The sequence below is a fragment of the Lepidochelys kempii genome, chromosome 5, assembly GCF_965140285.1.
Source record: "Lepidochelys kempii isolate rLepKem1 chromosome 5, rLepKem1.hap1, whole genome shotgun sequence".
In the NCBI taxonomy this organism is placed as follows: Eukaryota; Metazoa; Chordata; order Testudines; family Cheloniidae; genus Lepidochelys; species Lepidochelys kempii.
In genome coordinates this window covers 71,561,405-71,573,981 of record NC_136384.1, presented here as the reverse complement: position 1 = coordinate 71,573,981, position 12,577 = coordinate 71,561,405, and the positions used below count along the sequence as shown (strand labels likewise).

The 12,577-nt window shown below is 41.3% G+C and overlaps 1 protein-coding gene across 4 annotated transcripts in view; it reads left to right on the top strand.

Annotated features, from left to right (window-relative positions):
• The window catches only part of EPB41L4A (erythrocyte membrane protein band 4.1 like 4A), a 222,772-nt gene that overhangs the window by 206,075 nt on the left and 4,120 nt on the right, over positions 1-12,577 (top strand). For 3 of the 4 annotated variants that reach the window (XM_073344691.1, XM_073344692.2, XM_073344693.1), the window contains 4 exons: positions 5,251-5,298; positions 6,100-6,168; positions 7,050-7,160; positions 9,967-10,048. In XM_073344691.1, coding sequence (XP_073200792.1) covers positions 5,251-5,298; positions 6,100-6,168; positions 7,050-7,160; positions 9,967-10,048 — 310 coding nt within the window. Of the gene's footprint in view, positions 1-5,250; positions 5,299-6,099; positions 6,169-7,049; positions 7,161-9,966; positions 10,157-12,577 lie in introns of those variants that run through there. The other variant, XM_073344694.1, reaches the window with a different exon arrangement.

Here is a 12,577-nt window from a genome sequence, read left to right as displayed (position 1 = left end):
TGATAATGAATAACATTCGATGTTAGTTTTTTGCTACATTTTTTTCTTGGAAAAATATTTGACAAGTATTTGACCCTTGTTTCTTTTTATGGCAACAGCAAATGTAAAAAGATCCAAATTCTAGTTCTGCCAGGCTTATTTTCAAGAGTTCAGGTAAACCATCTGTGTAGCCAAAGGGGTTTTTTAATTGAGAAGAATGGCCATTTAAATTCCATGGCTATTTAAATCCACTAAATGCTGCTTATTTGCAAATCATGAATTCAAAATGAATTGTGAATAAGAGTACAGATGCAAGCATAAATTAATGTAGACCTTATTAGCATCTAGGGCTGTTCGAGCTTGTAAAAAAAAAACCAAAAAATAAAATTAAAATAAAATAAAAAAAAAAAAACTTGGAGACAGCATTTAATGGAAATTTCCATTAGATTCCTTGAGCGTTAGAGAATCTGATTATCTTAGGAATGGTCCAGAAGATACTGTCTGTTCAGAACTCAGTTCAGATTTATAACAGGACAGTCTGAATATACATTATTCATAACACAGTAGCTAAACTCTTCTCTGAACTGTGGATTATAAAATGAGGGGTGTGGGGGGTGGGGTGGAAGGATGGGAGAGAGAGAGACTGTTGTTTGGTATTAATGATCAAGGATGTCTTTGATTTAATGGGAAAGCCCCTTGTCCCTTGATGTTGAGTAATGATACACATTAAGGATGAAAGCTCAGAAATACGGAGTGGAATTGTTTACAGGTTCAGGATGTGTGCCTTTTAGAGAATGATGAAAAGTCAAAGTAGTTTCTTATCTTGCCTGGTCTTAAGACTTTACACCAGAAATCAGGATTTCTCAATGCAAATCAGGTTTCTGGCAATGATGAGTGATACTAGGACATCCAGGGCCAAGTAGTGAATAGTTTTATTTGCATAAAAAAATAAAAATGTGGTCTAATTCAGTGGTTTGGTGCATTGCACAATACATTGTCTTGTGAGAGCACTGGGTTCAGGAGTGATCTGGGTGCTCTCCTACCTCAGGCTAGCTAGGATTTATGAGCATTATAAAAGCAACACAGTAGCCTCCCTTGAGGAGCTGGGGTGCATCTTGCATTGAGCTTTCACATTCCCTAGTGGCTGATTATTCAGACTCAGAAGAGCCCCAGGGTGAGTGCAGAGTTCACAGCTGCTGCTTTGTGAGTCTGGGATTGAATGGAAGGAGAAAATCCGTTCAGAATTAAGGGGTGAAATATGCCATTAAAATCCCCACTCCTATACCTAGCTGCTACCTCAGGGAGGTGAAAGCATCATGACACGAAAGGAGGAAGAGGAGGAAAAAGAGTTGCAGGCAGAAGAGAGAGAGGAGGAGAAGTGGGAGGGTAGAGAAGAAGAAATACATTGACATACATAAAAAAACCACCATCAGATTTCATGAGAAAACCTAAAAATATTGTAAAAAGATTTACTTTGAATGCCATTAGAGAACCATGAATGCAAAGGGTAATTTCCATGTTTCTGATCTCTCTGGAATTTATGTCATACCAGTCACTATTGTATCTTTCAACACTTGAACACCTGTAAAATCTCAAAAGTTAACAGTTCTTACCTCTAGATCATCTATAAAACATTTAATATTAAGTCAAAACAAATGTTACTAAATGTTATTCCCCTAGCCTGAGATCTAGAAATAACTCAAAGACGTGAAAGGTGAAACAAAAACATCTTTAATTTTTCCATGAAAGAAAAGGCAATCTGCAGTGCAGGGGAGCTTTAAAACTATCTTGATTAGGCTCTGCCACTAAGGCGTCTAATACCAATTCAGCAGAGGCTTCTTTACATTTAACACAAATGCAAAACTCTGCCATATCCACCTCTCCCCACTCTTCTTTCAGATTTCTGTACCCTTTCATTTCAGAGCATTTCTGGCTATCCTCTCGTTTACAGTGAGAGAGTTTCAAAAAAATCTAACTATGCTCCTGTTGAAGTCAGTGAAGCCCAATGATTTCAGAGGGAGCAGAGTTCAGGGCTGAGTGCTTTTAAAAATTGAACTGTTGATGTCTAGAAATGTGAGAAAACACGTTAGTTGTACAAAAATGGGACATTTGGGGAAGAAAAGCACTATGTAAATGTAACATAATTAATTATTCTTACTATTATTCAGAGAGATTTAAGGCCAAAAGAGACCCTCCTGCATAGTGCAGGCCATGTCAATTCATTCAGTAATTCCAGCATCCAGCCTATAACTTGTGGTTCAACTAGAGTAATAGTTATTACTTATTTATTTACTATTATAAACATTAGAAAAGGCATAACCAGTTAAATGGTCAAGCTAAACAAAGTACAACTGGAGCTAATGCTGGCTCTTCCTTCCTGATTAAACATCACCCAAAAGAGGGATTCACTTTCATCCTCATTGTTCTTTTTCCCTCTAATGAGGTTAGAGTTTATGAAAGGTGGCAACCTATGTCAGTTGCGGGATGAGATAGACCAAAGCCTAGTATGAACTAAAGACTTGGTCTTCAAATGAGGGTAGGGCCAGAAAGCCCAGAAGCCAAGTAAATGCATGGGACAAAAAATGAAAAAACCAGGAACGTGGGTGAGGATCAAAATGTTAAAACAAAGGAACCGGATTACGATGCTGAGCAGAGAGCCCTGGACAGCACCCACCACTTTGCAAAGGAGTCCAGCGAGTTGGTGGATGCTGCACACAAGAACTTTACCCAGCTGCGTGAGACAATCAGGAAATGGAAGTAGGCTTCACAGTTGCTGGTCACTCCCTGGTTCAGCTTCCTCCTCCTGGACGGCCATTTTGGCCAGTGCCAGTAGGAGGTTGACAAAGAATGAATGGTGCCAGAATGTCAGCCACAGAGACTGAAGTCTTCTGTCTATAGAACAGGTACAACACAAGGAGGAGTAATGGAAGCTCCTGCACGCTAGCCTGTCAGGATGCCTGGTCCCTGATGTGGATAGGGTACATCCCAAGAGGTTCAGTCTCAATACCCATTCAGTCCTAGGCTCCTCACTTAGAACCTGCTCCGGCTCCCACTGAAGTCATCTGTTGATCTGAGATTGCCTATAAGAGTGCCAGTTGTGATGGTGGTTTATTGTTTGCTAGTTGTTAGATTGAAACTACCAATTCATTTTAACAAAGGTCATTGTTCACTTCTACATTGAAGGCACTGCCCCATGTAGGAGTTCCTCCCCACAGGGTGCTCCAAGAGACATTGTACCTTCCAGAGCTGTGCTGAATGTAGGAACTGTAATACCCTTTTAGAGGATGCAGTATATGATTGGCCAGTGCAGGGGTGTGGGGCCAGGTCGCAGCCTCTTGCCGTTTGGAGAGGCTAGTGCCACCATGCACACTAGCCCTGTGCAATCTTTATGCTCAGGGAGAGCAAAATCAACAATTGTGACAGGCCCTCTTCTCCATTGTGCATCCTTGCAGGGCTGAGCACATTTTGGTCCTTTGGATTTGAACCAACATCATAGTAAAAATGCTTTGTATCTCATTTACCAAGTCTCTTGAGCTATTCTGTGTCCCAGGTCCTTCTTGCTTAACTTGACCATTTAAATAGATGATCCTTTGCCAACATGGCTTTTTCAATGTTATATTTATATTATCACATCTTTCTATGGCTGAACTCAAAGAGGCATAGAATTTAAAGCTTTAATTCTTATCAGTGTTGTTAGCTACAATCACAATGAAAAGAGTTCTGTGAAATGATACTAAAACTACAACCTTCATCCACTCCCTCTGCTGTGTAAAGCACATGTTTTATCCACTAGACTGCATCGCCTTTGGTGACTATGAATGGGAATTTTCAAATGTTACATTAGCTACAAGAGTGCATCCCTACTATCCCTTGAATGAAATACAAACTTACTGGACATTATAAAGAAAAAAATAAGAAAAATATAATGCCAGGGCTACAGAGTAACCATACAGTGTTTTCCGTAATTGACAAAAAGATGTCAGATGCACTTTACTAGGTGCTTCACTTCAACTGAAAAGTAGAGGAAATTTCCCTACCTTTTGGCTATATATTTCACCATGAGCAGTGCACTGACTAAAACCTTTTCATTGTATGTGGCATTAGTGATTAATCATGTACAAAATCACACTGGGTGAAATTTACCGCTCACCACACAAAGCCAGAGGAAACAGTCTTTGTGCAGTGAACTCAGTAGTAATTCTGCTCCCAAACTCCAGAGAGGCCCTAGGGCTCCAGTACATTTCCTCCCTGGCCATTTGTTCCAGTTTATAGAGTGGAATAGTGACCAAAACTGCAAAAGGGGTCTCATCATTGGATCCACGTAAACTACTAGGATGGATATATTATATCCCCCTTCCTGATCACGCTATCTTCTCCTTCCTGCCTCTACACTGACCTTAAGTGGCAAGAGGGCTTGTGTAGACCCTTTCCAAGTGAGTGAATTTAACTCCAAAATATAGGGTATGTCTACACTGCATCTGGCAGCAAGTCTTCCAGCCCAAGCAGACAGACTCATGCTAGTGGGGCTCATGCTGATGGTCTAAAAATAACTGTGTGGACATTGTGGCACTGGTGGAGGCTCAGGCTAGCCACTCAAGCTCCAGCCCAGACCTGCCCCTTCAGTCCAAGTGGCTTGCCGCTGCCGCTGCAACATCCATATGGGCTGTCCATAATTTATGTAATGCATTTTTTGGTGATTTTTCAAGACCCAGCTACTGCATTGTAATACTCTGTTACACGGAATCAAACATGCAGAATTAAGAACCCACCCCTACCTAATGCATTGTCATTTATAGACAACCCTTTACGGCGTAGAGCGCTAGTGTGAGCCTCACTAGCACTAGTTTGTCTACTAGGACTGGGAGGCTTGTTCCCAGCTGCCGTGTAGACATACCCTGAGAGGCCTCAGTCCTCAGCTGTGCCAAGTTCATGTGGGATAGGGTGAGGCAGAGGTGGCTCTAGCTTGCTTCATCTTGTAATAAAGAACTCCTTTGTTTGGAATGTTTTATACTTTTGCTGAAGGCAAGAGGAAAAGAAATTGTGATTCAACTCAGAGCCTTTCATTCAAGAAATGAGTTTTCAGTTTCTGTGAAGTTTAATTCTTTCCCCTCGATAACAAACTTTAACATTCAAGTCAGTGTCAGATTACACTTGGCATGATTTCTTTCCTTGATGTGTGCCATTAAAGGTCATCATTGTGCCGCAACACATCAGGTAATCTGACATTTTTATATATCTGACTCTCTTTTGTGTGAATGTTGGTGTTTATAGGAGAAGCCCAGATGTACAAGCAAAGGAAGAGTTATGGAAACATATTCAGTAAGTATTGTTATTTTGAAACTTTTAGTTCCTTTATATAAATTATAAAACAAACATGTGGGTAAAACATTTTGCTAGAATGAAATTAGCCTTTAGGAATGTTCAGCATTTGGATGTAATACACGGTAATAAGACATGGACATGACTGGAACTAGTGACACTTGGAGGTATAGTATACGGTGCCTCTATTTAGGAAGAACAACCATTGGGCCAGAGTCACTGCTGTTCTGCACCTTGTTTGGTCAGTTATGTCATGCAGTGTGGATGTAAAACACTAACATTCTGATTTGGTAGTGTGCTATATCCACTCTGCTCAGGGCCAAGAAGAATCAAGCCCACTACATTTTAGAACACTTTATAATTTTTTTCTTTCTGTCCATTTATGATGTCTGTCTATTGTCTAGTACATTTCATTGAGGGTTAAGGTGTGTTCCTATCTAGACTCCAAAATGTTCTTATTTTTATTATTTATTTTTCAGTACAGCACCGGTTAGGATCAGGGCCTCTCTTCTATTAGTTGTGGACATGTATGAAGATACGGTGCCTGTCCCACAGATCAGAGAGTCTGAAAAGACTAGAACAGATAGAAGGTGGGGCAATAAGGTACAACACCCAGGGGAAGTGATCAAGATTTTAGGAACACTTCTAAATAGGTTTCCTATGTTGACATCTAGATAGCTTTAATGATGAACACAGCTGGTTCCAGAAAATCTTTGTGGTCTAATACAATGAAGGAATAAATTGTTTGTTATGAATTTGGTAGCTTTTGGAATTTCAATTTCCTTGTCTAATCCTTTCCAGGAAGGAACTTGTGGATCCATCTGGCCTATCTGAGGAGCAGCTGAAAGAGATTCCATACACCAAAATAGAGTGAGCTTATTCATTATGAAATATGAATTTTTTCTGTATGTATGCTTAATAGCCTAATATCCCTTTTATCAGAACCTCTCACTGTGGAATAGCTTGACTGAGACTAGAATGGCCTCCTGATAATCTCTGATATTTTGAACTCCTTGGAAAATTTTGATCCAGAATGGAGTAGGTCAAATAGGGAGGGTAAAGACACTTGAATCATTTTTAAACCAGGTACTTTCCCTTTAACTAAATGCTAACAAAACCACCATCTCTCCTACTCTGCCATCTGTCAGCATTTTTTCTTCTTCTCGCAAATGCCTTGGGAAAATTTATTTTCTAAACCTTTCCTTTTTTAAAAAATTTACCTTTTTATTCTGATTCTTTAAAGTCACTGCTTGACCTATGTGACCCCTCTTCCCCTGCTTATCATGGGCAGCTGCCAATGCATAGCAAGTCCCTTCAGAGCAGACATCCATTTCTCTCTGACGACTGGTCATTCGGGAGGCTGTGTAGTGGTGTGGGCAACTGCTTCTGACAGGAGTGGGATCCCAGTTTGCTTTACAATGTGCTTCTGCTGTACCCTTGAGCAAAAAACACAGTGATGGTAAAATTCCACAGAATAGATTTTTTTTCCCATTTTTTTATTCAACAATTTCATTCTCCAACGTACACACATGACAGTATCATTTAGAATGAACTGTGCAACTTTAAATGTAAAGTTTGAAGTACAAACACATAATGAAAGGGCCAGTCCTTTGAATTCAGTAAGCACAGGAAGCCATCTGTTATTCTTAATAGGAAAAGGGAGGATTTTACAATTCAAAGTTAAACTTCCTTTTCCGGCGCAAAGTCTCAGATGTATTAATTTGCTACTATGAATTTTGTTTCTCATTTAGGACTCAAGGTGACCCAATCCGTATTAGACATTCACATTCCCCCCGAAGCTACCGGCAGTACCGGCGGTCCCAGTGTTCTGATGGCGAGAGATCTGTTCTGTCTGAAGTGAAGTATGTGGAACGTGATGGTTTTAATATGACACAGATGCTCCTCTGAGCTCAGAGATAACTTAGTAGTAGCATATATGTGACTGTTGTGTTGACATAGTGCTCAGGCAACCCGGTAAGAGCTAAGGAGTCAGTGAAGCACAGAACATTTATAGCCTCTGGACCTTGGATGCTTGCTTTGCTCGATGGTGACCTGTTCAGAAGGAAGAGCAATCTGATGCACAAACCAAAATGAACACACCCAGCTCCTCAGTAGCAGGTTGTGAAGATGCATGAGGGAGAAGAGGAAAGTTTATGTGAATTAGCTTCCAATGAAGTACATCCTTGATAGAGTCAGTTTCTCCATTTGCTGCAGTGCAGATCTTGAGAGTTCCAGTAGACACCTGCTCATCTGTGGGTGTCTAAAAAGAGACTGACAGAGATTGACTAGAGACCACTTATGAAGCGAGAACAAAATAAAGGGCTTGGTGCATTAAGGCCTTAAAGGGGCAGAAACAGCTCCCTGAGAACGTCCCATACATAGTGTATAGCTGGTGCAAGGGCTCTACACCAGCCGTGCTCCCAGCCCAAAGTATCTAGAAGTGAGCAAAGAAGAGTAGTTGCCTCCTACCCTCTAACCGGGGGGGAAGACAACACGACACGGACAGACTCCTGCCTCTGATTATCTTTTGAGGGGAATGCATATTTGACTTCATGGACCTCAGTAGAGCTAATAGCCAGGAGAAGCTGGTAACTTGGGCCTCCACTCACTACTAATCCTACCCCACAAACTCCTGTCTAGATGTCTAGAAAAGAGCTCACATCCATGTTTGGTGCCCAGTGTCATTCTCCAGGGGCTAATTGCTGACTGGGCTGGGCAGAGCAGCAGACTCCTCCCCTGTGAGGGAGACCACCATTGAGAACGAATTAGACATTCTGTGTGCATTAGAATGGGGACACTTCCCTTCCTGAATGGGGAACAGTCTCTATAGGAGAAGAGATTCCATGGGCCAGCAGTTTTAGAGGCTAATTTTGCTGGATTGGACCCTCAAAAATGTGCGTGATATAAAGGATTTTTTAAAGGATTTTGTCATTCTTGATGACAAGGGACAACAGGCTTAAATCACAGCTGTCCTTTGAACAGAGGGACACCCAGTGAGTGCACATGGGGACATTTTTGGACTTTTTCACCTGTGGTTCATCTGCATTTCTAAACCACATTCTTCTGGCTGGAAATTAACTGCCAGACATCCAGCACTACTGCATGGTAGCAAGCAGCTTGGGAGATTCTTCCTCAGGACACTTCAGAGGGCCCCCTCACGCTTGGCTAGGATCTCAAGAACAGGAAGATTCGGGGAAATAAAATAACATAGTCTGAAACTGGTAAACATCACCTATAAAGGGCCCCTATATCATATTTCAGTGCTAGGTTACCAGAATAGACTGTGTTTTACATGTAACCTAGAAATTAAATAAAAGAGAGGGTGGGCATGGAAAAATGCCTCAGCACTTCGAAGGGTGGTTAACAATAATTTAGGATGACCACCTGGCCAGTGTTAAGGGCCATTTCCTAGTTTGGAGCTCAATTGTGCCGTATAGGCCATGCCAATACTAGTAGTGGTGCAGAGCTGCCCTGGTCACCCGCACCCCACACCTGCTGGGAGTGATTCTGCCTGTAAGAGGGCTGTTCTGCAATTCCCTCCCTCTTCTTCCCCTGCCCCCCGCCTCCCCAAAACATTTTCAAGATACACTTGGAGACTTAAAAAGCAAGATTTTCCCAACTGCATTTCAAGTAAATGCAACCTAGTTAGACAAGCTGGGTGAGGTAATACCTTTTATTGGACTAACTTGGTGGAAGGGACAAGCTTTTGAGATACACGGAGCTCTTCTTCAGGTCAGCTCTATGAGGCTCAAAAGCTTGTTTTTTCCACCAACAGGAGTTGGTCCAATAAAAGATATTACCTCATCCGCCTGGGTCTCTCATATCGTGGGATCAACAACACTGCAAACAACAATTTGCTTAGTTATACTTGTTCCTTTGTGTTACTTCAGTAGACAGATTTCTTACGTATTTTATAGTAGTAGAGACTTTATTAACTAAACTCCATCACACTCCAATCCCAGACTGAAGTTTTGTGGTCACCTAAATGGACTTTGTTCTGTCTTTATGTCACTGTGAATGAATAGGCCCGCACAGAAAAACTGAGTTAATTTCTCAAATCAGAAAAAATCATGGGAAAATATATTTACCCTTTTGCTGCTGGCAGATCTGGTGTTCCTGTGACATTTTGCACTAATATGGGTAGCTATCACCAAAAAGACAAAGCACTCTAAGCCAAATCCTAACCACTGTGCAAGGCCTCAGTAATGCCCCTGCTTCAGCAGGGGTCTTGGCAAGCACATCTGTGTAGCCACAGATCTACTAACTGTACACATCCCCCCACCTCCCAGTCATGCAGAGCCACTACAGAGCACAGCCCAGAACTGTGCAAAGGGAGTCTGCTTGTGTGGCCTTTCTCTAGTGAGGACCTGCATGTAGTGTGGCAGCATGCCAGTTTCCCTGGTAATGAGACTTTCTATGGCCCTTTAGCAGACCACAGAATTTGCCCTTAATGTTTAAAAAATACAGGAGAAAAAGCAACATGTTTTTTTTCTTTTGATCTGTAATTTTTTATTGTCTTAATATGAAAATGTTATCATAAGGACCAGCTTTGTTATTACCCTATGGGGGAAAATGCAAGTGGGTTTTTAAACTGCAGGCTTGTTCAGTGCATTCTTTTTTCTTTCACAATAGTCATCAAACTAATATAATCTCAATTTTTTTTCGTAGTGCAAAAACAGACCTTGTGCCTCCATTGCCTGTGACTCGTTCCTCAGATGCTCAGGGTCCCAGCATTCCAGCTTCACAACAGGTTGGTAATTGTGCAGCTTCTTTACCAAATGTCTGGCCTAGTGGGTCCTGCCTACATGCTCAGGGTCTAACTGATTGCCATATTTGGGGTTGAGAAGGAATTTCCCCCCAGGTCAGACTGGCAGAGACCCTGGGTTTGGGGGGGTTTTTTTGCCTTCCTCTGTAGCATGGGGCATGAATCACTTGCAGCTTTAAACTAGTGTAAATGGTGAATTCTCTGTAACTTGAAGTATTTAAACCATGATTTGAGAGCTTCAGTAACGCAGCCAGAAGTTATGGGTCTATTACAGGAGTGGGTGGGTTAGGGTCTGTGACCTGCAAGATGTAGGAGGTCAGACTAGATGATCATGATGGTCCCTTTTGATCTTAAAGTCTACAAGCTTAGAGTGTTCTCCTGGTGGAATTATCGATGAGTAATATTTAATGGAGAAAATACATCTAACATTTGATCTTTTGCATTCAACTTGTAGTAGAGCAAACAGACTTCGCAGGAAGCTTTACATTATGTAGAAGTAACTGCTTAAAGATAAACTTCATTTTTATGATGTAGATACATTGAATTTCATAATGTACCATACTGCAGTTACCTGCTTTCTGTTATTTGGAAGACATTTCCTCTTTTTGGAGCCTGTTGCTCCCTCAATACAAGGTGGATCAACTAGGGCAATTCCTATAAATAAGCAAATGTGCCCAGGCACCCACTGAGATAATCAACTTTTGAACTAACATTTTCTCTCCACTCCACAGTGCCTTGCTACTGTCCAAGGTTTGTAACTCTGATTTTCTAACCACTGAGAGGAGAGCTATCCTCTTTCAGCTGATAGGCATTTGAGAGGTCCGGTGGACTCAGAAGGGAAAAGCCTACGTGGTAGTAGTTAAAAAGACAGGTTGTCATAAAATGAGACTGCACAGATATCAGCTGTGATACAGTGGCAGTAAACTTTAGGCACAAGAAGCAGGTGATGTCCTAAAAAAATCTAGAATTTTATTATAAAAACATAAGGCTAAAAGAAAACCAAAGGTCATATTTAATTCAAGCACATAAGGGAAAATATCACACGGGATTCTATCTAGATTGCTAGTCCTTAGAAAGTTGGAACTTCTTCCCCTGTGATTTCCACTGAACTCACTAGTATGGGTTCACCTTTGTAGGCTACAAAAGACGGTGTGTTTCTTACGTTGAGGTAGGTAACTCAATGTAAAATCCTCATGGAGAGAAGACACTGTAGTTCTTACCTCTCTGTAGCTAGTCAAAGTAAACCCTATATTCCACCCATCTGAGGTTGACCTTGTCTAGCTAAGCTACAGCGAGGTAAAAACTACAGTGCCTTCTCTCCATGAGGATTTTACATGGGATATCATAGCTCAAAAGGAACCTTTCCCAGCACACTCTTTCTGATAGCTAGCCCTTTAAATCTGGCAGAGATTAACAGTTGCAGTCTTAAGGTGGCCATTTTGACTCTGCTACACCTCTCTCCCTTCTAGCCAGTAAGTAGTCTTAGCTCCTATTGTTTTCCCTCTCTCTTATACCTGAGAAGATGGCACATCCTCACGTCACTAGTTGCCCTCTTCCCAGGATGAAGAATTGCAGCACCTTTTATTTGCCAGTCAGCTCTTCCTGTGAGCCAAAACTCTCCATATATGGAGACAGGAGTTGCTTGCAGAGGAAGGTCTATGTGTGGTGGTTGTGATGTAAACATCTAAAATACACTCTAAAAGGTTAAAATCATTTTAAGTTCCTGAATGTCCAGAACAAACTCTTACCACAGGAAGAACTTGTAGGCTTTTCTTTCTTTCTGTTTTCCCTCATGTGAAAGTGAATTGGCAGACTCAGGGCAGTGATGATTATGGTCCTCTCCTAAGCTGCACGCAAAAGTACTAAAGCTTCCCTGACAATGTGCCCCAACCCAGTTCTGTGATGAGGGCACCCTCAGGACCTCAAATATGACACTGTTTATATGGTAACAGGTGAGACTGAGGCACAGTCTATCCTACCAGATCAGCGTTGTTTTTCCTCTTGATTTCAATTTCAAAATGCTGGTACTTCTATAAGTCATTTCACTAGGTGCCTTACTGCAAAGTATGGTTTGCTTTGATGGTGTTGGTTGTATCAGTGTTACTCTGACAAGTGTGATCACTATGAGAGGAAGTGTGGCCTAATGGTTAAAATGCCAGAGTAAAACCAGTTGTGGTCTCTTTTCTCTGCCAAAGACTTATGTGACATGGAGCATGACTTTTAGCCTCAGTTTCCCCATCTAAAATGGGGCTAATTACCTTTTTTACTGGATGTTTTGAGGTTTATTTCATGATTTTTTTTTTGGTAAAGCATTTTGAGATCTTGCTGAAGAAGTGGAAGGTTCTTTTATGTCATGTTATCCCAGTGTTTCCTTTCAGAAGTGGCAGCTGATGTCCAAAAAAGCATCAAGATTTTTATTTATAAACATCTAATGTTAAAGGAATATCAAAGTACATAATTAATTAAAGTGGACAAGGGAAAAATATCAGGTGGGTTTCTACCTACATTCCTGGT